The sequence below is a fragment of the Pristiophorus japonicus genome, chromosome 15 (genome assembly GCF_044704955.1).
Source record: "Pristiophorus japonicus isolate sPriJap1 chromosome 15, sPriJap1.hap1, whole genome shotgun sequence".
Lineage (NCBI taxonomy): Eukaryota > Metazoa > Chordata > Chondrichthyes > Pristiophoridae > Pristiophorus > Pristiophorus japonicus.
In genome coordinates, this window is record NC_091991.1 from 18,267,208 (window position 1) to 18,294,862 (window position 27,655).

Here is a 27,655-nt window from a genome sequence, read left to right on the forward strand (position 1 = left end):
GGGCAGCAAATGGAAGACGTACGCCGCCAATCTGGCCGGCAGCGGGCAGGAGGTCGCATTCTCGGCGGCAGAGGCGCTTGCTGCCCAAGTGCCGCCGAGGATGGAGTTGGGCCCACAGAGGGTCGAAGACCTGAAAATAAAAATCACAAATAAAAAATACAAAAACTATCTGAACATCTTCTTTCAGGGGACCCCATGTAAGTCGCTGTTGGAAATTTAAAAAAAAATGTTCACTTACCTTTTTTTCAGGTTCTTCAGATTTACCGTCGGGGACAGACCAGCCTCCAGCCAGCGGCCCACCCCCGCTCTGCCGCCGACTCCCGCCGACTCCCGCCCACAGGAATCTGGGAGCTTGGCGGGCAGGAGCTCAGTTGCGCCACTCGGCTGTCCACTGCCGTCAGCGGGCGGTTCCCGGCGACTCTCCCCGCCCGCCCGCTCCAGGCCACCCCCAAAGTGGCACTGGGCAGACCTTTAGGAGGAATGTCAGCTGTCGGTGGCAGCGGGCGGTGGGCTGCTGAAAGTCGGCCCCTCAGAATTGTAGAATTCATAATTGTTAATAAGTGACTGAAATCATTATTTGTGTGCAAAATCATGTTCCTGTACTACTTTACTTTTTAGTCTGACACACCTGACAGCCATGTCTGACTTTCTGCTATTGGAGAGACTTAATGTTAGCAATAATCGCTTATCAGGTAAGTTAACGTCTTGCTTTTTTTCTCTCTCATTTTTCTTTTTGCCATTTTTACCTAATGTACCTGCTTCAAAGGTTTTCTGTTAGAGCGCTCATCTCCTTCGATCAGGTGGACAGGATCCTCTGTAACTGCCTTCGAAATCACTTCACATCGTCAATATGAAACACGGCCATTGTGAAGTGCTCCATCTACTGCTCTGACCAAGAACAAGCATAACATTTATAAGGGCTAGAAATTCCATTTTTGGTCATAGCGGTATTTTTCTGCCAAAAATACCGCTTTGACTCCGCTACCATTACGAGGCCTAACATTCAGGATAAAATGCATCCAACGGTAAAAATCGGCATTGCACGAGGATTTGTGGCACAAACCGCAAATTTTCTGCAACTTTTCTCCGAGGCCGATACCACTGCAAGTTGGGCCTAGGGAAGGGGGAAAACACCCCCCAAAAAAATTGCAAAAAATAAAAAAATTACAAAACATTCACAAGACACTTAACTATCGAATCGCTACAAAAGAATTAAAAAATAAAAACCTTAACTTAGCTTTTTTGCAGGTCTTCATACCTACCGCTTTTTCAAGGGCTGCAATGCAGATTTTTCCCAGGCAGTTTTTTTCGTCCTATCTACGGGTGTGCTGCGAGCCAAATTTTTGGCGAAAGCGCTATATCGAGTCTTGTACGCCGGCTGTCCGCTCCCCAGCGGTACTTAAAAACCGCTGGCACAAGACTGCTCCGAATTTCCCGGTTTGCCGTTTCAATATCACCAAAAAACCGGCACAGGGTTGGGGAATTTCCAGCCCTTTGAGTCCATGCAATAAGCCAATGCTACACTCCTACCATTGTACAATAAATAGCCCAGTTATAATGGACTGTGGTACAATAAATATCAGTTAGGCTAGAAATTGAACTTGGAGTCCCTTTTAAATGAGAAATTAATAGTTTACCACTAAGCAACTAAGAAATAGGAGGTGAGTGGGGTGGCTTGACCCATCCACCTCCACAGAGGTGTGTGGGGGGCCTGACCCATCCACCTCCATGGCACGAACCTGGTATTGCAGTACTTCCAGGAACGGTGCAGTGGCTCTAGGCCTTTTGGCTAAGAGCATTGGCGCAGAGTGATCCTTGAATGGGCCCAAGGTGACCTCTGGCGTTTGTAATCTGACAAGATGATCTGACAAAGAATTGGAAAGATTGGCAACGAATAAAAAAAAAAAATTTTTTTTTTAATTAAAAAAAAAAATTAAGAATATTTTTTATGCTTGTGTTTTATTTTGGCTAATGACTCTTATTCATAAACTGGTGCTTGGCGCAAAAACGTTCATGCATTGCCTAATTAGAGGATTCCCTATCTGTTTATTTCGTTATCTTTGCTAAAAGGTGTTTGTTTTGCGATAAAGAAAATTGGCTGTCTTGGAGCAGACTAGTTATTGAATATGCAGAAGAATCTCTGGCCCAGAAATCCATTAAGGCCCGAAACCACGGGTCGAAGTTTGCTCATGCCCATAAAAAGATTGCAGAATTGTTTGCAACGAACACAAATCCAATTGCTACTTCTGCGCAGCATTATTGGATTACAAGTATATATGTAGCTTTAAATCTTTAGTCCCATACAGTATGGTGTATAAGTCAGACCTGCAGATTTTAATGACTTTGAATGTGGGGGTGAAATTTCAACTTATTGGGCCCAAGTTTCCACATGATTTGCGCCTGATTTTTAGGAGCAACTGGTGGAGAACGGACTATCTTAGAAATCGCAATTCTCCACATTTTTTTTTCTGTAGTTCTAGTCAGGTAGAACAGTTCCACTTTGGAACAGAATTTTTTCTTCAAAAGGGGGCGAGTCCAGCCACTGACGCCTGATTTCAAAGTTTCCACAGTGAAAACGTACTCCAAACTAACTTAGAATGGAGCAAGTGAAGATTTTTGTAGAACTGAAAAAACCTGTTCTACACATTAAAAAATCAGGCACAGGTTACAAATTAGGCGTCCAGAACGAGGTGGGGGGGGGAAGGGAAGTCATTAAATTCTATAATAAATTCTTATTTATACTTGTACAAATATTATACAAATAAATCCAACCTGAATAAACATTTATAAGCAAAGAAAAGATTAAATAAACCATCTTCCTACCTGTGTGAAAGTGCTTCAGGCAGGCCTTTCAGGACCGAAGGCTGAACGGGCCGGCCCGAGACTTCGGGCAGGGCCCGTCCCCAGCACCAGATTTACAGGTAGGTGGCGTTGGGTCGGGTCGGGGAGGTTCGGTTCGGTTCGGGTGGAGGGAGAGAGAGGGGGGGAGGGGGGAAGGGAGGGGGGAGGGGGGAAGGGAGGGGGAGGTCAGGTCAGATCCAGTCCGGGGGCAGGGGCGGGGGCGGGGTGGGGGGGAGCGGGGGTCGGGTCGGGTCCAGTCGGGGGGGGGAGCGGGAGCAGGAGCGCGGGTCGGGTCGGGTCCAGTCTGTGGGGGGGGGGGCGGAGCGGGAGCGGGAGTCGGGTCGGGTCCAGTGGCGGGGGGGAGGAAGCTGGAGCAGGAGCGGGAGTCGGGTCGGGTCCAGTCGGGGGCGGGGGGAGCGGGAGTCGGGTCGGGTCCAGTCGGGGGCGGGGGGAGCAGGAGTCGGGTCGGGTCCAGTCGGGGGGGGGAGCGGGAGTGGGAATCGGGTCGGGTCCGGAGGCGGGGGGGGAGCGGAGTCGGGTCGGGGGGCGGGAGCGGGAGTCGGGTCGGGTCCAGTCCGGGGGAGGGGGGTGGAGCGGGTGTCGGGTCCAGTCCGGAGGCAGGCAGGGGGGGGGGCGTTTGTCGGGTCTGGTCGGGGGGGGGGGGAAGCAGGAGCTGGCCGTGGGAGGAGCCTTATTCACGCAGCCCCAGTGAGACCATTCGGCCAGGGCTAGGGGCTGCGTGCTTCGGGCCCCTCCCACACAGTTTTGGGCGCCTGGAGCTACTGCACTTGCGTGCCCACTGTAGCGCGCACGTGCAGAGGTCCCGGCACTGTTTTCAGCGCAGGGACCTGGCTCCGCCCCTCCACAGCTCGTGCTGCGCTGCGCCGAGGGCCAGAGGACCTGCAGGGAGGTGGAGAATACGGAGGATTTTTTTAGGCGCACTTTGTGGCGCGAAAAACGGGCGTCCAGGTTGGGACTGCGCCGTTCTAGGCGCGTGTGGAAACTTGGGCCCATTGTTTTCCACTTGGCTACACATTGAAAAATGCAATCTATACATTGTTTTACAGTGTCATAAACTGACAAAGTCCTTAACATTGTAAAATATAGAATATTGATGCACTTTTTATAAAAGACACGCCCTTCAAATTGTTTTTCCAACATTCTTGATTTTTTTTTAGAACATATATATTAGCCAGATTGTTTATTTTATCTGCTTTAATCAGTTTTGAATATTTTTCCTTTATCATAGATCTCAAGAGCTTCCTTTTATATCTTAATGGATGTCATAGTCTGCTGGAGTTGTTACTAGATGGGAATCCATTTCAGCAAGAGTCAGGCTGGAGGTGAGCCAAACCCATTTTTCAAGCATTGCTATCTGACGGGCAGGGTAGTATATTAGTGAATTGAATGCAATAATTAAGAATGCTTCAATAAAAATATAAATGACGGTATATCACATATATCACATGTAGAACTTGTATTAATTGTATTGTATAATATCACATTGTGTCAATTGTGAAATAATATAGTAGAAATTCATGAGTTAATTTCTTTCATCTTTTGAATTAATGGTTCTGTTTTCCCAATGAAAAAAAAGTATTATTTTTGTATTACAATTCATGTGAATTGAGTCAGTAGCTTGCAATTAAGTAGTAGCCTTAAAGATTTTTGCTATTGTAGTGGATTCCTTTAGTTCTTTTTAGTTTGCCATTTAAAAGAATGAAACTAGCCATGATATGACCAGTATTTACTCGTATTGTACATAATCACACTATCCTATCTGTTGTTAGACTAAAAGAAGTCGCCTGTAATATGAGGACAGATTACTTAAGCTTCTCTATTTATGGTACAGCATATTTCAGGAATGTACAATAAATACAGTAATTAATGTTTTTAATACAGTAGATGTAGAAAATAGGGGACGTGAAGCTCAAGATTCTTGGGAGGGTTGGTGAGTGGATGTTTGCGCAACAGCAGCATAATGGGAATTGGGTCGGAATTTGGGCCAGACACCGGTTCTGCCAGATCTCTGCTTATTTTTCTGCAAGTTTCCAAATCTGTCAGAGGTGGGAGCAGACGCTGCTTGTACTGATGAGATGAAGGTCTCTTCTCCCACTCAGCTTCAAGAATTTTAAGTCTCAAGCAGCAGAGATTCAATTTCCCAGTCTCATCGAGGTGAAGATATCAGACCCAAAGGATAGAGTAGTTTTCCTCTCTATGGGAAAGTGTCTGTTTGGTGTCAAAGTTTTGGTAGTTTGTACATCATTATGTATACATCATGTGCACCGAGAACTGAGCTAACTTCCCACACTCATTTCACTTAAAATAATATTATCTGATATTACAACAGGGTGCAACTGGACGCATTTGGAAGAAGCAGAAATGTCTCATAAATTTGACTTGATAGTTGGGAGCATGGAAATTCTTGAAGTTGAGGTGGGAGTGAGGAGAAGGTTGGGTTTCAGGCATGTGGATTTAGCAGGAGATGGTAATGCATGCACAGAGCCAATGGATAGGGGATGGGATTTGTGGAACAGACTGGGGGAGCATCTCTGAAGTATACAGACGAAAATGACAGATCCCTTCAAATGCATATAATTTTCAAAATTGTGAAAAAAATTAGGATTCGTTTTCATTTCACTTGGGATTAATTTTCATTAAATTGCCTCTTTGACCAAACTTTCAGTCATCTGTCCTAATATCTCTGTATGTGATTCGGTGCCAAATATTGTTTGATAACGCTCGTCTAAAGCGACTTGGAACTTGACACGTTAAAGGCGCTATATAAATGCAAGTTGCTGTTGTGTAGCATGTGCACATGAGTAAGTACTAATGCATGTTAGAGCTCTTGTTGAATAAATTTAGCTGTTTTCTTGTAATCATAGCTCAGGTTGTAAATAATTATATGGTTGGAGGCCATGCAGCCTATCGTATCTATCCAATCTTAAGCTAATGTCGTTGCCTGTATCTCTTCCCAGAGCCCTGTATCTTTCTCTGCATCTTTTAAGGGAAAATGGGACAAATATCTGAAGCAAAAGCAAAATACTGCGGATGCTGGAATCTGAAATAATAACAGTTCTGATGAAGGGTCACAGACCTGAAACGTTAACTTTGTTTCTCTCCACAGATGCTGCCTGACTTGCTGAGATTTCCAGCATTTTCTGTTTTTATATTAAATATTTGAAGCAATGTTCTCTGCATCAACTATTCCACATGGCAAAACATTCTATGCTCCAATAACGCTCTTAATAAATAAAGTGCAATGCTTTACATTAGTCAGTATTAGATTTCATCAGTCATTTGCCTAAATGATTCAAATCTTTCTAAAAATCCTAAAATGCATCTTCGATTTCTGTACTTTAGTTCGAGGTAACTGAGATTTCTGGAGTTTGCTGGTGAGTTTCTTCATGTTTTTTTTAATTTGTCTTACTGAGATCAGCATTATACTTAACCAAAATGGTATCAGTCTCAGTGTGTCCAAAGGTTTTCAGATTCCTTCACCCTCCATGTGTTCAGAATGACTAAGCAGCTGGGACGTACCCCAATGGGCATACCCCTGGTCTACATAATAATGGAAGAGGAAAAGGCAAGAAACTCTGAGTGATGTGCCATGGTAGACGGCTGGGAAATTCCTCAGAGCTGCTTCCACTCCGCTACCATAACTGCACCGAAAGTGCAGTGAAAAATCAATTTACGCACGTAAATAGTGTTTCCGTCACAGTTCCAGTGAAATTATTTTGGCAAAAGGCTCTGAGAGCGAGGTGCAATGGCAGAAGACAACATCCCACTTGTTATTACCCCTATTTGCAGCGCAGCATTTGCACTTGTCTTATCCTTGGTTTTACGTAGGAAAATGAGCTCCGCAGGAAATGTTGGTGCAGGTTTCTATCGGCAAAGTCAGTGCAGAAACTGACGTAAATTTCCCCATAAGTTCTGTGTAAGTGTGATCCAGGAAATTACGGGCTAGAGTCTTGAATCCTATGTATGCAAGCTTATAGATATCCATATATCTGTTGTTATAGTGCTGTGGAATAGTACCTCACCATCTGCTTAAAAATGACTAGTCCTTAAAGTTAGATTAAGGTTAATAGTAGTTTCTGTATATCACTCTGCAGAGTAGCGTAGTCATATTGGGCCCAAGTTTCGGGCCGCGCCTAGAACGGCGCAGCCCCGACCTGGACGCCTGTTTTTCGCGCCACAAAGTGCGCCTAAAAAAAACTTCCAGATTCTCCGGCTCCCTGCAGGTCCTCTGGCCCTCGGCGCAGCGCAGCACCAGCTGTAGGGGGCGGAGCCAGGTCCCTGCGCTGAAAACAGTGCCGGGACCTCTGCACATGCGCGCTACAGTGGCCCTGGCCGAGTGGCCTCACTGGGGCTGCGTGCATAAGGTTGCCTCCCACGCCCAGCTCCTGCTTCCTCCCGACCCGACTGGACTCCCGCTCCCCCGCCCCCGGACTGGACCCGACCTCCCTCCAACCTGACCTCCCTCCCCCCGCCCCCGACACGACCCGTGCTCCCGACCGCCCCCCCCCGGACCGGCCCTGACCCAATCTGATCCACGCTCCCGACCCCGACCCGCGCTCCCCACCCCGGACCCGACCCGACCCAACGCCATCTACCTGTAAATCTGGTGCTGGGGACGGGCCCTGCCCGAAGTCTTGGGCCCGGCCGCCGGGCCCGGCCTGTTCAGCCTCCCCCCGCCCTTCTCCTCCCCCCCCCCCGCCCTTCTCCTCTCCCCCCCCGCCCTTCTCCTCCCCCCCCCCTTTTCCTTCCCCTCCCCCCCTTCTCCTTTCCCCCTCGCTGTCAGAAACACAGACACTGACAGACAGAGAGTGAGAGACACACACAGACAGACAGACAGACAGAAAGATAGAGACACTGACAGAGACACACTGTGGGGGGGGGGTGGGGGGAGCATCCCAGCACGCTGTTGGAGGGCTCCCGGTGCTGCAGTCGGTAAGTAGAAAATGTTTTATTTATTGATTTTTTAAAAAATTATTTCTTATTAATTTTTTTTGATTGATTTATTGGTTGATTTATTGATGATTTTATCATTTATTATTGATGATGGCTCTTTATTTGTAAAACTGAAGTGTTTAATGTTTGTAAACTTCCCTTTAAACCCCCCCCCCCGCCCCCCCCATTTCCAACGCCTGATTTGTAACCTATGCCTGATTTTCTAAAGTGTAGACAAGGTTTTTTCGAGCGTTCAAAAATCTTCACTTACTCCATTCTAAGTTAGTTTGGAGTAAGTTTTCACTGCCGAAACTTTGAAAACAAGCGTAAGTGGCTGGACACGCCCCCTTTTGAAAAAAAAAATTCTGTTCCAAAGTGAAACTGTTCTAACTGACTAGAACTGGAGCAAACTAAATGCCTAGAATTTGAATTTCTAAGATACTCCGTTCTACACCAGTTGCTCCAAAAAATCAGGAGCAACTGAGGCCGAAACTTGGGCCCATTATCTCCAAAGCAATTGTAAGCGAGATAAGCTGATGCTAGAAATTCATGCAACGCATAAGAATGGTGTTGAATAGGAACATTGTTGTGCGATGCTCCTTACTGTGGCACTTTAATTGGCTGCTTTCCCAATAGCACATGATGTTCGGATGTCCATTCTATCATGCATCTCCAAACAGAAAGCAAAAAAACATCAAGGCATTAATTAGGACTGCATTGGCCACTCATTCCCAGTTAATGGGTGGAAAATGTAGCTCTAATTGATGATCTAGTGGCACAAAGTTCTAACTGTAGACTATCGAGTGAACAATTATTGCACATGGGTTGACCTTTGGTTGATTGCAATGTATAATGAGATATTGAAACTTAACATTTGGTTTATTGTCTATAGAATAATGCTTCGAAAACTGTTTGCTCGTTGTGATAAAGTAAACGTGTGCTTGGAAAGTTTTTGAATGTAAAGCATGTGAATGCACATGTTATAAGCAAGGTTGCACTTGTGCAGGACCTAGCACCACTTAGTCGTTTTCATTTTGGGGAGTGTTAAACTGGCTGGAGATGAAAGCTTCAGACATATGGGAACTGCTATCATTCAGAGCCTTAGGAATAGGGTTACTGGAAGTTCATAATCAGAGCTCATTATAAGCATTTGGCTTAAATGTGCAATCAACAGTAGAACTTACAGATCATTGCTGTCATAGGGCAACCAGACTGAACATAGCTCTTGGGTAAATGAATCATGACTATTTTATTGCTTCTTGTTACATAAAGCAGGAACCCTCCACTTCTTATCGCTTGCAGGGAAGTTTGAAATATCAATGTGATAAGACCCAGGTAGCTCTGACACGTAGATTTATAAACTGATTGCATTTCTGTTGAGAGCAAAGCCATCGTGAACATGTGAATAAACATTTTAATTTACGCAAGATTTATTTTAGTTTCCCATCAAGAAACATAATATATGAAAGGAACAAGCCCAAAATCATCAAAATTATCCCTAGTTTAAAGGCTGTTTAAAAACAGTAGATAGTAGATATTTGTAGCTATTTAACAAGATGCATATGCAATTTGTCATGAAGAAATCACAGTACTTTTAGCAAGCTAGAAATGCAATGAGGTTCATTGCAGAAAACATGTTAGATTACTTTAGTTCTTGTAATTGACATGATTACTTATATGCGTTATATTTCTTCTTTACAAAATTGTCAGGCCAGTGTGTTGTAAAAGTTGGTAAATAACTTTCCGTCTCATGCAGCAATTATACCCATGTCTTCCACTGATGCAATTTATGAAAATATTAAATACTACTGAATCTCCCATGGCCTTGCTCAGTTATTCGTAATAAATTGTATGTCTTTTAACAAAAGTTCTGATGAAAGGTCATTGACCTGAAACGTTAACTCTGTTTCTCTCTCCACAGATGCTGCCTGACTTGCTGAGTATTTCAAGCATTTTCTGTTTTTATTTCAGATTTTTATCATCCACAGTATTTTGCTTTTGTCTTTTAACTGTGTTGGCTGTAATAGGCAGAGGGAAGGGGTTACAGCACTGCCTCTGGAGCAAGTAAGAATAGCAGCCATTTCTGCTTTAGTGTTATCCATTGATTTCAATGCACTGGAGGTATGACAGCATTACCAACTCAACAATTTAAATATATACCAGGGCTGTAGAAATTACCAACTTTCCACTCATTGGGGCCATGTAAAAAAATTATTGAGAGTGCGGAGGAAACGTCTAGATTTAAAATGTGTCCGTCAATGAGGCTATTTAAAAGAATTATAAAAAATATAAATGGAACTTTAGGGCCCAAGCCCAATTAAAAATTGTGGATCAACTGAGACCATTGAAGAAATTATTTCAAGTTAGAATGGCAAATGAAGTGAAAACTGTCATTAAAAATTTTATTCTGAGCAGGAGGAACGGAAACAGACAGGCCCATTTAAAAATTTACACAGAGGTGGAGAAGTATTCGTGAAACGCGAGCCATATAAACATTTACTGAGAGCTATGCTGGGGCTGGGGAAAGTGAGGCCAATAGGGCTCTGGAAAAATTTAGAGCTGGAGTAGGATTGGAGGAACAGGGACCGACATAGCGACTGAACAATTAATGGAGAACTGGAGCAGGCCCAACAGTGCTATGGAAATTTTAAGCCAGAATCATGGCTGGAGCAAACTGGGCTGAATTTTGCGATTTAAAAATGAAAATAGAGAACTGGACTGTTGATGCCATAAAGCTTGAGACCAGAACCGGGACTGGAGCAAGTGGGATTGACAACAGCTACTGCTGCCCTTAAAAAAATGAACACACAGCCGATCTGGGGCGAGAGGAAGCGAACCCGACATAACCCACGAAAAATTTATTGGTACCTTGACCGGAGCTGGAGGAAGCAGGAGTAATTGAAAAAAATTTATGGAGAGCTGGAGTGGAGCTGACAGCGTCATTAAACTTCAAAGCAGCACCAGGGCTGGAACGAGCAGGGCTGATGACAGCTGAATTTAAATACAAATTCCAACAGAAACACAGCATCATAAATAAAGCTGCACCAATTTTTGTTTTCAAAAAACTTGGCACAAAGCTTTAAAACTTGCACATAATTTCAAAAACACAAAAGAAAGGCTTTAACAGACCAACCAGCAGCAGGTTTAGAGGTTGGTTTCGGCTTGCTATGATGGCAATGGTAACAGAGGTGCTAGATTTCCATCTAGTGGCAGAATGCCTGTAACTACAGTGTTACAGGAGCTGTTTACAAAGGAAAATTCCATTATGATGTTTACATGGGGAATTTCAAGCTTAAATGTTGACATAAAAGCATAATAAAAAAACATGAAAATGGGAAGTAAAGTTTTTAGAAAAACAGTGTGTATATGAACAAGTTTTTAATGCCTATATATGAAACTAGAAAAATTATTTATACATTAAATTTTTTAGTAAGTGATGCACTAGTTCCAGTGGCAATTTTGTTGTAACGAGGAAAATATACTTAACAGAAATGTATTTTATTTGAGACATCATAATGCTGTAAGTAGAAATAATTTTTGAAAATTGCAGTATGAACAAGATAACATAACAATAACAGCATGTGTTATTTAGCACCTTTAAAGAAAAGTGCAGAGGCCTCAGGGGGAAAGGTGGATGCCGACCCAAAGGAGGAGGAGATATTAGGGGAGACCAAATGTAAAATTTACTTTTTATACATGGCCATTCTCTTTTAAGATTCAACAAAACAGATTTCACTGAAAATATCGATCATAAAACATCTCTAAGGCTTTGTTAGAACTTTGAGCCTTTTCTTATAAAGAGAATTGATGAGTATGTTGATGGGCCATTCACAAGGCTGTTTATATTCACTGCAGTGATATTCCTTATTACTATATTTTTCTTTCAGATAATTCTTCCTGAACTTATAATATGAAAGGAAGAAATGACATGTTATGGGAGAAAAGAGAGCATGTTGTGCTTTTCTTCCCAAGAACAGATAATTTAGTATTCACAGAGGAGGGGAACACATTATATTTTTTCTCTCACTTTTAATCTCAGTGGTGATCTGAGATGCATTATTCCCAGTTCAGGATTTCTGGCATCAGACATCGATTTTTTAATTTTTCTGAAGAGGACACCTTCAGTTAAAAGGTTGCATTTTATCTTTAATCATACTTTCGGCCACTAAATTGTATAATCTTTTAAAATTGACTTATGCTTTGATTAATGGTGAAATTAATACTTTACATAATACTTTACATTATAAATTATGTTATAATATACTTTTCTATGCAAGAAAAAATGTTTTTAATGATTAAATTTAAAATGCATATTCAACTTGGAGCATTTAAATATGGTGCTATACAATAAAAAAAATACAGGATTTCAGTAAAAGATTACAATTATATCAATTATATATACAACATTAAAATATAGCAGCAATCTTTTATATCAATCTTGTGTATTGTTTCTTTCAGATGTTCAGTCCTGAAAATATTGCCTAGCCTGAAGGTAGTGGATGATAAGAGGATTAGTTCCACTGATGAGTCTTCTGCAGAACGGCATAGCAGACCTTCACCAGGGAGTTTTCTGGCACTGTGTCAGGCCCAGCTTCAAGACTTTGAATTATTACTCGGGAGACATGAAACTGAACTAGAGTAAGTCTCCCTTTTCACATTTCATCCCTTTTTGACTGTAACATGAGGCCATGCTTCATGCAAGCACATAGTTTTTTGACACATATGTTGGTTTGATTAAAGAATTGCATAAAACAGGAAACAGGACAATTTAGTATAAGTATTTTCCAGTTTTAATATATCAACACTTGACTTGAGATTTCCACTGAGGCTAGTTCCCGGTGTGGGTTGGAATGAAATTCAATATTTGATAAAAATGTCATGTTGGCTTACTGGCATTTCTGCACTATCTTTCAATTACATTATATCATAGTATGTAAGCAAATTAATAAAAACGATTGACATATTTATGACAACATCTCACATTTATAGAGAACCTTTAAAGTATCAAAATGTCCCAAGGCACTTCACTGAATCATAATCAGACAAAAATGGACGTTGAGTCAAAGAAGGAGATATTAGGAGGGGGGTGACTAAAAGCTTGATGAAAGAGATGGGTTTTAAAAGAGGAGAGAGTGGAGATTCAGAAGTTTATAGAGGGAATTCCAGAGTAACATGCTGTGGTGGACCATGTCAAATGTTGCAGAGAAGTTGAAAAGGTTGAGGACACAGTCACCATGGTCACATGAGGATGTAATTTGTGACTTTGATTAGAGTTGTTTCACTGCTGTGGTTGGCACAGAAACATGACTGGAAATCATTTAAACAGGGGGTTGTGGGAAAGATGGGCATGGATTTGGGAGAATATGCCATGTTGAAGGACTTTGGAGAGGAAAGAAAGGTTGGAGATTGGTATGTTTGCAAGGACAAAGGGGTCGAGGATGGGTTTATTGAGGAGGGGATGGGTGATGAAAGGGGAACATTACCAAAGGAGAGTGAACCATTCACAATATCAGCTATCATGGGGCAGGAAGAGAAGTTGGGTGGTCAACAATTTAGTGGGAGTGGGTCAAGGGAGCAGGAAGTGGGTCTCGTAGACAAGATAAGCTTGGAGAGGGCATGAGGGGTGATAGAAGAGAAACTAGAGAAAGATGCTGGTTGAGGGCTAGAGTGGGAGGGAGCCTTTGGAGAGGTTTAGCTTGATGACCAAAGAGAAGAGGGATTTGCGACAGAAGCAGCCAATCTTAGTGAAGAATAAATCCATGAGATCCTCGCCCTTGGAGGTGAGGGTGTAGGGGGCAGGGAGCGGGGTTTCAAGAGATGGTCTGTAGTAGAGAAAAGAAGCCAGTGGTTATCTTTGCTCGCCAGGATAATTCTGGAGCAGTGTGTGGTTTTGCACAGGAGAGTGAGGCCCGATAACGCTTGATGTGGTCCAGCCAGATCTGGTCATCGATGGCTAACGCAGTTATGCCCTAGATACACTCAGATTTGCCCCCCCCCCCCTTGGACTTGAGGGAGAAATTTATGCTCTATAAATATTTCTACAGGTGAGTATTTTTTTTTTGCTGTGCACTCAGTGACTACTTCACCCTTTCTCAGGTTGAGTTCATCACTAAATCAATGCAGTGCAGAGCTCCTTCTATTCTGAAAACACATAAACACAACCTTCAGCCTCAGGATTTACCTCCTCCAAATTTATAACTTGAAGGCTTAAGAAGTGGCATTGCTAAATTTGTGCTAATTTGGCTGAGTTTGAAGGTAGCTCAAGAACTGTGGGTGTGATTTTTCTGGCTGGCAATAGTTAGGGCCAATCTTAATTACCAGCAGTGACAGGAGTTCACAGCTGGGTGGTAGCAGTGAGCTAGCAATACTGTCCAAACACTTGGTTTTCCCTTGCTCTCTGAGCACCAGCAGTAAGAAAGTGCCACTAGACCATGGAAGGAAGAAGCGAGTTAGCTGCAATGACAATCTGTCATTCAATCTTCCCTCTTCAGTGATGATGTTATGAGATAAGGTCAGTGGAAATGTGATTTGTTTCTGCCACAGTACATAAAGTACAGCTGCCTGAGCACATGAAGCCATTTAGATGGAGTAATATCCTGCTATGGCAACATAGGATTCCAGGGATACTAGAAATCAAAACCATAATCAAAACAATTGCATTTAAAAAAGAAAAGACTAGATGTGGATGACAGCTGAGAAAAATGTGCTCCATAATACATAAAATCTGCTCGTTGGATATTTGACTTTTAATATGTCTCCTCCTTTAGTTGTTATTGTCTATTTTCTTAGCCAACGGGGAAATACTGTGGAAATGTCTGTCTCTTTAAGCAAATCAACGTGATCTTTCTCTGATTACATTGTATAAGATCCTTCTCTCTGGTCATTTTCAATTCTTTTTCTTCCACCATCATTACCTGTCACATGTGTCTTTTGCAGCAAACAGTCATTTTCTTGCATCGCATCTATTTGACACTGAGCTGAGCTTACAACCTATATTCTCTTGATGGAAAGACTGCCTACTTCCACTTCTGTAGCATCACTCGGCTACGCCTCTGCCTCAGACCTCTCTATGCCTTTGTCACCTCCAGACTCAACTATTCCAATGTTCTCCCGGCTAGCCTCCCATTCTCCAGCCTCGGTTAAGTTCAGCTCATCGAAAACTCTGCCAACCATATTTTTCCCGACTCCATGTCCTTCTCATTCATCACCTACATTGGATCCTGGTCTCCAAACATCTCAAATTTAAATCTCAAATTCTAATTCTCCTGTTTAAATCCATCTATGAACCTCCCCTCTGTCATCTTCTCCAACCTGACAAATACCTGCCTCCCCATTCCCCCCCCCACTTGTTCTCTCTGTTCATCTGACTCTGGTATCTTATACATTCCTCAGCCATTGAATCCATTCCTCTCCCTGGCAACCTTAGTGTCGTATTTGACCCCGAGATGAGCTTCTGACCATATCCACTGCATCAACAAGATCACCTACTTCCACCTCCATATCATCGCCTGACCACCCCTGCTTCAGCTCATCTGCTGCTGAAACCCTTATCCATGCCTTTGTTACCTCTAGCCTTGACTATTCCATTGCTCTCCTTGCCAGCCTCCCATCTTCCACCCTGCATAAATGAGTTCATCCGAAGCTATGCTACGCGTATCCTAACTCGCACCAAGTCCCGTTCACCCACCGCCCCTGTACTTGCTGACCTACATTGGCTTTGGATTCAGCAGCGCCTCAATTTTAACATTCTCACCGTTGTCTTCAAATCTCTCCTTAGCCTCGCCCCTTCCTATCTTTGTAACCTCCTCCAACCCTACAACCCTTCGAGATCTCTGCGCTCCTCCAATTCTGGCCCCTTGTGCATCAGCGATTTTTATCGCTCCACCATTGGCGACCGTGCCTTCAGCCGCCCAGGCCCAAAGCTCTGGAATTACCTCCCTAAACCTTTCTGCCTCTCTATCTTTCTCTCCTCCTTTAAGACGCTCCTTAAAACCTACCTCTTAGACCCAGCTTTTGGTCATCTGTCCTAATATCTCCATGTGTGGCTCGGTGTCAAATTTTGATGATCACGCTCCTTGGGACATTTTACTACGTTAAAGGTGCTATTTAAATGCAAGCTGTTGTTGTTATACATCTCTCCATTCTTCCCTCCCATTAGTAACTGTTTTAAAGGGATGGAGCCAGGAGGAAGTCCAATATTGATTCCTCAACCAACATCACTAAAACAGATTATCTGGTCATTATCATATTGCTGTTTGTGGGAGCTTGATGTGCGTAAATTGGCTGTCATGTTCACTACATTACAACAGTGACTACACTTTAAAAATACTTATTTGGCTGTAAAACATTTTGGGATGTTGGGTGATTGTGAAAGGCGCTATATAAATGCCAGTCTTTCTTTGTTTTTTTTCTCTGCCTCGACTCTGCTCTCTAGAATTCTGTCGCTGAAGCCCTCTACTTCTCGACCTCCCTCTCAGCTTTTAAAACCCCGCTTAAAACCTACATCTTAGACCAAGCTTTTGGTCACCGTATCATTATATCTCCTTCTTTGTCTCGATGCCTTTGTGAAGTAACTTGATGGGGCTGAAATTTACCTTCGCTCGAAACGGATTGCACCTTCTGCTCCTAATGTGTTTTTTTTGCCGCTTGGGATGAGGTCGATTCTTTCGCGCAACTCAGTTCTTTGACGTTCCTTTTTCTCGGCGAACCAGAAGTCGGTCATAATGGGGGCAGAAGTGGGGCGGTAAGTATTGCAAAGGGGCAGAAGTGGAGGCGGGACTGAGTCTCCGCCGCTGACAGTCAGCAGTGGAGCGGAGATGACGCCACGACGCGTGTGCGTCCCCACGCTCTCCCCTTCACTTAAAGGGGAGAGCCTTCAGCATTCAGAAACATCGGTCCACTGGGTCACCAGGGAGGGTTTCGACCGGACCAGTGGCCTGGCACCCAAGAAGAGGTGCCAGGCTGCCTGTTGGCGGCCTGGCCGAACCTAGGTGCATATTAGGCCAGCCGATCTGGAAGTCGGCCGGCAAAAAAAAACATGGTGGCCGCAGCAGTGCGCCCTCCCCGCCACGCTGCCGTGGCTCACACACACAATACAAGGTGCTCCGACAGAAAAAGCTGTCGGGGGCACCGCGTGGCGGATTTAGGATTTTTCGCACTAAATTTCGCGGGAGTTGTGCTGAAGGTGCGGGGATCGGCGGTGCGCCCATTGATGACGCACTTAGGACGGTCGGCAGCAGTGGGGCGGAAGTGGAGACCGCCAGTAAAATCCCTGAGGTGAATTTCACTAGCGGTGGCCATTGGACGGGTCGCTCGACTCCGTCGCTTTCTGGCGGTAAGTGGCCTTTTTGAGGACCTGAATTTCGGCCCTGGTATGTTATTTTACGTTAAAAGTGCTATATAAATGCAAGTTGTTGTTTAAAATTCACGGGCTGTGATCCTGGTAGCTACGCAAAGTTTGGTGGCGTTGGTGTTAGAGAGTACCTCATTTGCATGGGGCCAGCTGGAGTTCATGTCGCTGTGATGCCTCTCTGGGGGAGTGTGCCCTGAGACCTCATTCAGCTCCCTGTGTAAAATAAATGAATAAAAAATTGGCACCTTCTCCCCTCAACTGCCCTTCACGCCCCGGTGTGCCCACTTCCGCACATCTGGAGGTCAGTCCGCCTCGCCTTTCTCAATGTACAGTCAACAACCTAATATGCCAGTCCTGTCAGAGCAAGAGACGCAGGAACTCCAGGCATAGCATCTCTTTCCTCCTGGCTCCATTGCTTTAGCATCATTGGCCTTGTAAAGGGCAGGTGGAGGTTTTGCCAAAGCCCAACTCAGAATTCCCAGAGTCAGTGGGAAGTCAACGTAACAGGATCCCGGCTGTTTTCTGTTGGTTTCTGTCTGAGTGAAGCCTTGGGGGCGATGACTACATTTTACAGACAAAAGTAAGAAAACAGGTTGAAATAAATTGCAAAATAATCTTGGGTTTGGATGCATTAGCATGGTACTTCATTAATTAGCATGTTTTCTCGGTTTCAAAAGCAAACATTGAAAATGTCTGATGCACAAAGAATTACGTAGCATTTTCTACATTGAAACTGGCCAGTTTGCCCAACATATCTACGCCGGTGATTATGCTCCACACAAGCCTCCTTCATCTCATCCTATCAACTATTCCTTTCTCCCTTATTGTATTTATCTAGCTTCCCCTTAAATGAATCTATGGTGTTCACCTCAACCACTCCAGAACAAAACTTAATGACATTTTTGATGGAAGTTAAACTTAAAAAAAAAAGTCACCTGCACATGCTGAAATCACTCTCCTCTTGCACGCTAAGGAAACTGGTAGCTTCAGAAACACAAAATGGTGGCAACTATGGGATAAATATTACAATTTTGAACTGCCAGCACAGAATATCACAACATGAGAGCCCATATTGTAAATGTGGAGTGTCGGTCAGTCCATCCGATTTGCGTCCCTCCCAATTTTTCAAGCATTCGTTTTAAATACCTCTGTGGCTGAATTTCTGATAATGAGGACTAAATGGTAAAATGTGGCCCTATGGCTATGGTTTTTATGCCAAGCTTATCAGTAGCATCATTCTGTAATAAAATGCAGCATTTAATGTATTTTTTTTGCATATTTTGTCCTTTTTAATAACAGATTGGACTCTTTGGAGATTACCGAAACACGCTGTCGGCACTGTGCGGAACTGATGCAGCTGGCTGAAGAATGTAGATATGCCCATGAGTATGGGGAGTTATGCATTACTGAAGAGAAAAAACATCCTAATAGTCTTCATGAGGAAGAACTCAGTGTTGGAAAGCCACATAACAAGCTGACCATCAATCATACAAAGGAAAATAGCCAGAACACTGACAGCAAAGTTGTTTCTGACCAGGTTCAGACTGATGTTACCTACATTTCTGAAAACAGAAAGCAAGGCATAGCTTGTCAGGATTCCGAGCACTGTGACCCTAAACTCCTTGCACAGCAGGGAAGAACTGCTATTTCTCTGCAGGATTTCAGAATAAGGAAGGGCCCAATACATTCTGAATACAACAGAATAGTGTCAGAGCCACAGAATAAAGAGAGTTTGATGCGGAAGCACCAACAACATATTTCAGAGGACAACTTAATAAAGTAATAACACAAGTAGATGTATTAATACAGTTAGCATTTGTATATTTGTATTTAGGTGTCATTTCAGAAATGTTGGAAGTTGAATAAGCCAAATAAGCAGCTGAGACTACTTAATCTATAGCAGATACCAGAATTTGCAGTAATTATAATTTTATTATATATTGTAAAATGTCTGCTCCTGTAATTACGGCTTTGTGTGCATTGCATTACACATACGTTAGATAGTGTGGCTGGTGTGTACTGAAGGTGGTTGATCAGTGTAAGAAGCAGGGGCTCTACTGTGATTTTCGCTTTCTTAGCAGCAGGGAAAGATTGTAATATTTGTTTAGCACAACATCAACCAGTTACAGTTAGAAACAAGGGCAGTTTTGACTTTGTTTTGCTCACTTAAACATTGGCTTTTAATATTTTCTGTGGTCATTGCGATATTTGATGCATGTTACATTATCTTCCTCCCTTACTGCTTCTGTCTTTGGGTTAGGGTTAGATTCTTTCTATATGGTTCTCCAGCTTAACCTTGTGAAAATGACCTGAGCCAACCAAAACTACGATTTATAAAGTTGCAATAATGAACAGGAAGAACGAGCTGTCCAAGAACTGTTGTGTGTAAATGGAAATAAATGTGCAATGTGCTTGGGGTCAGCAGCTTTTTAGGCAGATCACCTTATTTTCTAAATTTTAGTAAGCACACAACATTTTGATTTGGTTTTCTTCACCCATGGCTTGCAGATGTTCAATTTTGTTTTGCATTATATTTTTAGATGACCAGTTAGTTTAAAAACCAGCAATCTGCACCAATTTTTCTCATCACAAGTTGGATATCAGTAAGGCATCCACTTCAACTGATTATCTAAATTTGCTTTTATCCTTTCAGCCAATTAAATTAAATTGTGTAGTTTTCCCTTCAGTGCAGTTACTTTATAGCAAAGCTGAATTTATTTAGTCCATAGTTACTTTTGTCTAAAGTTGTTATGAGGCACATTTGAATGTTTACAAACTGTAATGTGTTTTCAATCTTTTTTGAGACGGTCTTATCTGCCGTTATTAATATACAATATTGAAGGAACCAATCACTTTTTGTGCACTTCAAAATGAAAGGGAAGCTGCACTAACAGAAATATTTCTAGGCAAGAATAAGATCTTATTTGTTCACAAGGGTTAATACTGAATTGGTGCCTACCTTTACGCACGATAGCTGATACAAACTGCAATACAGACATAATTAACTTGGATTTATGATAGTGTTATGGTATTTATTTTGGGATATAAACAGGAATTTCAGCACAAGTACAACAATGATAATTTGCATTTATATAGCACCTTTAACGTAGCAAAACGGCCCAAGGCACTTCATAGAAGTCCAATCAAACAAAAGTTGACACCAAGTCAAAGAAGGAGATATTAGGAGGGGTGACTAAAAGCTTGGTTGATAGGTTTTGAGGAGGGTCTTAAAGGAGGAGAGCGAGATAGGCTTAGGGAGGGTATTCCAAAGCTCAAGGCCTAGACAGCTGAAGGCACGCTGCCAATGGCAGTGCAAAAGAAGTGAGGCCAGAGATGGAGAAACACACAGTTTTTGGAGGTTTGTAGGGTCGGATGAGGGTACAGAAATAGGTAATGGTGAGGAATTTGAATACAAGAATAAAATTTTTTAATTTGAAACGTTGGACGATCAGGAGGTAAAGTAGATCAGTGAGCACAGGAGTGAGGTGTGAGCGGGACTTGGTGCAGCTTAGGATATAGGCAGCAGAGTTTTAGATGAGCTGGTGTTTATGGAGGGTGGAAGGTGGGAAGTCAACCAGAACATTGGAATAATTGAGTCTTGAGGTGACAAAGGCGTGGATGAGGGTTTCGCCAGCAGATTTGTGTAGACAGACAGTGTTACAGAGGTGGAAGTAGGTGGTCTTTTGTGATGGAGAGGATATGGGGTTGTAAGGTCAGCTTGGGGTCAAATAGGACAACAAGGTTGCAAACAGTCGGTGTCATCCTTTAACAGTGGCCGGGATGAAATCAGAGGCGAAGGTCTGATGTTTGTTGCAGAGGCTGAAGGCAATGGTTTTAGTCTTCTCGATGTTTAATTGGATAAAATTGTGGCTCATCCAAGACTAGATGTCGGACAAGCATGCTGACAACACAGAGGCAGTGGGAGGTCCAGAGGATTGGTGAAGAGGTATAGCTGGGAGTTTTAAGCATACAAGTTGGAACTGACACCTTCGGATGGTATTACCTAGAGGCATGTAGATGAGGAAGAGATGTGAGCCACAAATAGATCCTTGGGGACTCTAAAGGTAACTGAGGGCAAGAAGAATAGCCATTTATTAAAAAAAAGTACAAAACAAATAACAGGAAGAAAAACTAGTATAAAGCAATTAACAGAAAGAAAAACTAGCTTTTAAGATTATGGGCCCAAGTTTCCACATGATTCGCGCCTGATTTTTAGGAGCAACTGGTGGAGAACGGACTATTTTAGAAATCGCAATTCTCCACATTTTTTTTTCTGCAGTTCTAGTCAGGTAGAACAGTTCTAGTTTAGAACAGAATTTTTTCTTCAAAAGGGGGCGTGTCCGGCCACTGACGCCTGATTTGAAAGTTTCCACAGTGAAAATGTACTCCAAACTAAAGTAGAATCGAGCCAGTGAAGATTTTTGTAGAACTGTAAAAACCTGTTCTACACATTAAAAAATCAGGCGCAGGTTACAAATTAAGCGTCCAGAACGAGGTGGGGGATGGAGGGGCGGGAAAGGAACTCATTAACTTCGACAATAAATCCTTATTTATACTTCTACAAATATTATACAAATAAATCCAACCTGAATAAACATTTATAAGCCAAGAAAAGATTAAATAAACCATCTTCCTACCTGTGTGAAAGTGCTTCAGCCAGGGAGAACTCTGCAGCCGTTCGTGTCGCTGAGCGGGAGGGAGAGAGAGAGGGAGGGAGGGAGAGAGAGAGGGAGAGGGAGAGAAAGAGAGGGGGGGGAGGGAGGGAGAGAGAGGGGGGAGGGAGGGAGAGAGAGGGGGGGAGGGAGGGAGAGAGAGGGGGGGAGGGAGGGAAAGAGAGCGGGGGGAGGGAGGGAGAGAGAGGGGGGGAGGGTGGGGGAGAGGGGGGAGGGTGGGAAAGAGAGCGGGGGGAGGGTGGGAGAGAGAGGGGGGGAGGGTGGGGGAGGGAGAGGGGGGAGGGTGGGGGAGGGAGGGAGAGGGGGGAGGGTGGGGGAGGGAGGGAGAGGGGGGAGGGTGGGGGAGAGAGGGGGAGAGAGGGGGGAGGGGGGGAGAGGGAGAGGGGGAAGGAGAGAGAGGGAGGGAGGGAGAGAGAGGGGAGGAGGGAGGGGGAGAGAGAGGGGGGAGAGAGAGGGAGGGGGAGGGAGGGAGAGAGAGAGGGGGAGGGAGGGAGAGAGAGAGAGGGGGAGGGAGGGAGAGAGAGAGAGGGGGAGGGAGGGAGAGAGAGAGAGGGGGAGGGAGGGAGAGAGAGAGAGGGGGAGGGAGAGAGAGAGGGGGAGGGAGGGAGAGAGAGAGAGGGGGAGGGAGGGAGAGAGAGAGAGGGGGAGGGAGGGAGAGAGAGGGGGAGGGAGGGAGGGAGAGGGGGAGGGAGGGAGGGAGAGAGAGAGGGGGAGGGAGAGAGAGAGAGGGGAGGGAGGGAGAGAGAGAGAGGGGAGGGAGGGAGAGAGGGGGGGTGGGAGCGGGTCTCGGGTCGGGGCGGGAGGGGAGCGGATCTCGGGGCGGGCGGGGGGAGCGGGTGTCGGGTCGGGGCGGGGGAGCGGGTGTCGGGGCGGGGAGCGGGTGTCGGGTCTCGGGTCGGGGCGGCGGGGGGGGGAGCGGGTGTCGGGTCGGGGGGGGAGCGGGGGTCGGGTCTGGTCGGCGGGGGGTGGTGGGAGCGGGTATCTGGTCGGCGGGGGGTGGGGGGGAGCGGGTGTCGGGTCGGGTCTGGTCGGGGGGGAGCGGGTGTCGGGTCGGGTCTGGTCGGGGGTGGGGAGCAGGACTGGCCGTGGGAGGAGCCTTATTCACGCAGCCCCAGTGAGGCCATTCAGCCAGGGCTAGGGGCTGCGTGCTTCAGGCCCCTCCCACACAGTTCGGCGCCTGGAGCTACTGCACTTGCGTGCCGACTGTAGCGCGCATGTGTAGAGGTCCCGGCACTGTTTTCAGCGCCGGGACCTGGCTCCGCCCCCCCACAGCTCGTGCTGGCTGCGCCGAGGGCCAGAGGACCTGTAAGTAGGTGGAAATACCGAGGATTTTTTTAGGCGCGAAAAACGGGCGCCCAGCTCGGAGGGGCGCCCGTTTTTTTTCTTGTGGAAACTTGGGCCCAATGTGTCAATAAGCAGAATTTTTTGCAATAAATAATCAGTCTTGGCCACTGAAAGTTTAAGACATAATTGGGTCATGCCCATTCAAAACAAAATTAGAATTACTTGGTCAGCTAATGGTTGACCAGGTACGAGTGTTGTTTTGATTTTTAAATAATTATTTGCTGTTTCTCCTGATTAACAATGTGTTTCCTTATCCTTGTGTTGACAGCAATGCAGCTACTGTCTTGCAGTCCCACTGGCGGGGGTATATTATTCGTAGACATATTCATATGTACATGGTACTTCATAATGCTGCTTCAGTGATTCAGACTGCATGGAGAGATTACTACGGCAGAATGAAAGTTGCCTTACAGAACAGTGCTGAAGGTCCAGCTAAGGAATGGAAGATATTTGATGGAAGTGAAGAGAGCAGACATAGAGCAGTCACCATCATCCAGGTTAGAGAAAAATAATGGGTAACATATCATTCTACATGTTTGTTAAAATAAAATGTGCTAAAGGTTTTTAACAGTGAAAAGCTTTCATATTTCTTCAGTATGAACCCGTGTGGGTTTATTTAACCTCCATGCTTGGAAGAAACAAGTGACTTTGGACCTATGGTTCCCAAAGCTCTCCATGGAATTTTCCTTATATCTGGGTGTGTTGTAGACGAACTGATAGAGATTGAACGCTATTAGTCAACAACTCCATTATCATTGTATCATGCAATGACCAGGATGGTAGAAAGCGAACTGGATGGATCTTGGTCTTTTATTATCTAGCAGTTCCTATGTTCCTAAAATCAATTGCATTTCTTTATCAATATTCTTTTATTTCCTCAAAAAATCTATTAACTTTGTATGGCATAACTTGCCTTTTACAAATCTCTGCTGGTTGCCCATGGCCTTGTCAGTGAGTATTGATTTTATTGTATTAAATACTCTGGAAGCTTACCTGCTATTGTTTTAGGCTGTCTGGTCTATTGTTGCGTAATTCACCCCTTTCGCCTTTAATGAACAGAGGTGTTACAATGGCAACTTTCCAGTCCTCTGGCACAACTTCCATATTGAAGAATGTTTGAAAGATTGTAGTCAGAGCCTCTGCTATTGCCTTAGCATTGTTGGATGCATGCCACTAGGGCCCAGTGCCTTTTGCGCTTTGAGTTCCACCAACTTTTTCATTACTGCTTCCTCATCTATAGTTATCCATTTTAATTGGCCCATCTCTCCCTCATGTACCCTTTCATTCCCACTAGCACACTCTTCTGTGAAGTCAAAGACAAAATATTAATTTAGTATCTATGCCATTCCTGCATCCTCCATAAGAAGAATTAGGTTTTCATCACTAATTCGGCTCACCCTTTCTTTAATCATTCCTTTACATTTTATGTGCGACTAAAATCCTTTACTATTTTTCTTTTATTTAACCTCCAGTTTTTCTTCATACTTTCTTTTAGTCTTCGATAATATTTTTTGCTTCATCTTTATATTTTCTGTACCCAACTTTATTTTCTTGTGTTATTAACACTAGATTTGTCATAGCTGCACTATGGGGTGATCCTGATCTTTGATAGTCCTGGGGGTGATCCTGGGCATTGGTAGCACTCTGTGGCTTAGCATAGAGTGGGAGCACTGGGGTGTGAACTGAGTGTGGCATGTGGGATGTGACTCACTGGCGGACTTCTGATATTTGTCAGCAATAGGGAGGGGGAAGGAAGTCCAAGACATGGCAGCACTGATTTGAAAGCTTTTCAGAGATCTCTACAAATATCTGTCTGTAATTTTTTTTCTCTCTCTCTTTCTCTCTGTATCACAACTGTCACTAATTCAACTGTTACAAAAAGTAGGTGATGTTATCAAAGCATTTCTGTTTGCCAGAGAAGCTTTCAAAATTCAACTCTTTGTTTTGCGAAAAGTAAAAAGAAGCCAAATTAGAATGAGGCAAGATACTGGCATAGAAATTCATTGATGTTATGCCCGTTTTACGGGCTGTAAACGTCTACTTTGGTGCGCTGCCCACCATATTGGTAAAGGCTAAAGTACAGGTGTCCAGCGCCTAGGTCAAAAACAAGCCTTCAGCCCTTCGCATGTGCAAAGGGCTTCACCCCCACCACCATCCCCACCCTACCCCCACTCTTCCAGGACCTACTTGTTGACGCAGCGGCCTGAAATTTAAATCTACTTCATCAGCAAGCTGCCTGGGGACTCGCTCTACTTGATATTATTTCTGAAGTAAAAAATTTATAGCTTTGCTTTTAAAATTTAATTTAGAACCTACTCAAGTTTATCATCCAGGTTGTATTCTAATCATTTTCAAAAACACAGACGGAAATACCGATGTCCATCAAGACACAATTTTACTTTTCCACTGAAATAAGTAATAGAATGTTTATAATTCAAACATATACAAAAGCTACAGCAAGTGTGTAATAAGTACAGTCTGTTGTATTTAAACTCTGCTTCTTTCTGTTTTTCTGCCTTTCTCTATCATGCACTCAGTCTCATGTGTACCGCTCACACTCATGCACAGCCTCTCTGTTTAAAAAAAACTCTCACTATAAACTTTATTTAAATAAAGCTTTTAAAATGTGTCCTCCAGAATTCCTCAAGTAATTTAGAAAAATAAGCAAGTAGGTACTGCTTGAATATGAAAAAGACTTTGAAGCAGTTCAGCTGACAAAATGCTACTTATGCAGCCTGGAAGATTGTCCACATTGCATGTGCTCAGGCTGTTTGGTAAGACAAACTAATGGATCTGGTACTGGACACGTGAGTTCAATCCCACCATGACAAGTTGGGAAATTGAATTAAATTTGTGGGCTGGCACCAGATAAAATAACCATGAAAGCTGCAGGATTGTCGAAAACACTAATGTTCTTCAGCAAAGGGAACCTGCCAACCCTACCTGGGTTGGCCTAAATGTGACTCCAGGCCCATACTACATGATTGACTCTTAATCATCTTAGGCAGTCCCTTGGAATCGAGGAAAACTTGCTTCCACTCTAAAAATGAGTCCTTAGGTGCTGAACAGTCCAATACGAGAACCACAGTCCCTGTCACAGGTGGGACAGGTAGTCGTTGAGGGTAAGGGAGGATGAGATAGATTTGCCGCACACTCTTTCCGCTGCTTGCGCTTGATTTCTGTATGCTCTTGGTGATGAGACTCGAGGTGCTCAGTACCCTCCCGGATGATTTCCTCCACTTAGGGCGGTCTTTGGTCAGGGACTCCCAGGTGTCTGTGGAGATGTTACACTTCATCAGGGAGGCTTTGAGGGGATCCTTGTAACAATTCCTCTGCCCACCTTTGGCTCGTTTGCTGTGAAGGAGTTCAGAGTAGAACGCTTGCTTTGGGAGTCTCGTGTCTGACATGCGTACAATGTGGCCTGCCCAGCGGAGCTGATCAAGTGTGTTCAGTGCTTCAATGCTGGGGCTGTTGGCCTGGTCGAGGACGCTAATGTTGGTGCATCTGTCCTCCCAGGGGATTTGTAGCATCTTGCGGAGACATCGTTGGTGGTATTTCTCCAGCAACTTGAGGTGTCTGCTGTACATGGTCCATGTTTCTGAGCCATACAGGAGGGCGGGTATTACTACAGCCCTGTAGACCATGAGCTTGAGGGCCTGGTCTTTGAACACTCTTTTCCTCAGGCGGCCGAAGGCTGCACTAGCGCACTGGAGGCGGTGTTGAATCTCGTCATCAATGTCTGCTCTTGTTGATAAGAGGCTCCCGAGCTATGGGAAATGGTCCACGTTGTCCAGGGCCATGCCGTGGATCTTGATGACTAGGGGGCAGTGTTGTGCGGCGAGGACAGGCTGGTGGAGGACCTATGTCTTATGGATGTTTAGCGTAAGGCCCATGCTTTTGTATGCCTCAGTAAATACGTCGATTATGTTCTGGAGTTCAGCCTCTATGTGCACAGACACAGGTGTCATCCGCGTACTGTAGCTCGACGACAGAGGTTGGGGTGGTCTTGGACCTGGCCTGGAGACAGCGAAGGTTGAACAAGTTCCCACTGTAGTTTAGTTCCATTCCAGCGGGGAGCTTGTTGACTGTGAGGTGGAGCATGGCAGCGAGGAAGATTGAGAAGAGAGTTGGGGTGATGACGCAGCCCTGTTTGACCCCGGTCCGGATGTGGATTGGGTCTGTAATGGATCCATTGGTAAGGTCACGGCCTGCATGTTGTCATGGAGCAGGAGGAGGATGTTGACAAACTTTTGGGGGCATCCGAAAGGGAGGAAGACGCTCCATAGACCCTCGCAGTTGACAGTGTCAAAGGCCTTTGTAAGGTCGAAGAAGGCCATGTATAAGGACTGCCGCTGTTCCCTGCATTTTTCCTGCAGCGGTCGCGCTGCAAAAATCATGTCCGTTGTGCTCCGTTGGGAATGGAATCCACACTGTGACTCCAGGAGGAGCTCCTCAGTCACAGGGAGAAGACTGTTGAGGAGAACTCTAGCGA

The 27,655-nt window shown here is 44.4% G+C and overlaps 1 protein-coding gene across 3 annotated transcripts in view; it reads left to right on the forward strand.

Moving 5' to 3' along the window:
• Positions 1 to 27,655, forward strand: part of lrriq1 (leucine-rich repeats and IQ motif containing 1) — a 218,750-nt gene that overhangs the window by 110,405 nt on the left and 80,690 nt on the right. For all 3 annotated transcript variants that reach the window (XM_070900197.1, XM_070900198.1, XM_070900199.1), the window contains 5 exons: positions 619 to 692; positions 4,091 to 4,184; positions 12,253 to 12,432; positions 18,446 to 18,925; positions 23,432 to 23,660. In XM_070900197.1, coding sequence (XP_070756298.1) covers positions 619 to 692; positions 4,091 to 4,184; positions 12,253 to 12,432; positions 18,446 to 18,925; positions 23,432 to 23,660 — 1,057 coding nt within the window. The remainder of the gene's footprint in view (positions 1 to 618; positions 693 to 4,090; positions 4,185 to 12,252; positions 12,433 to 18,445; positions 18,926 to 23,431; positions 23,661 to 27,655) is intronic.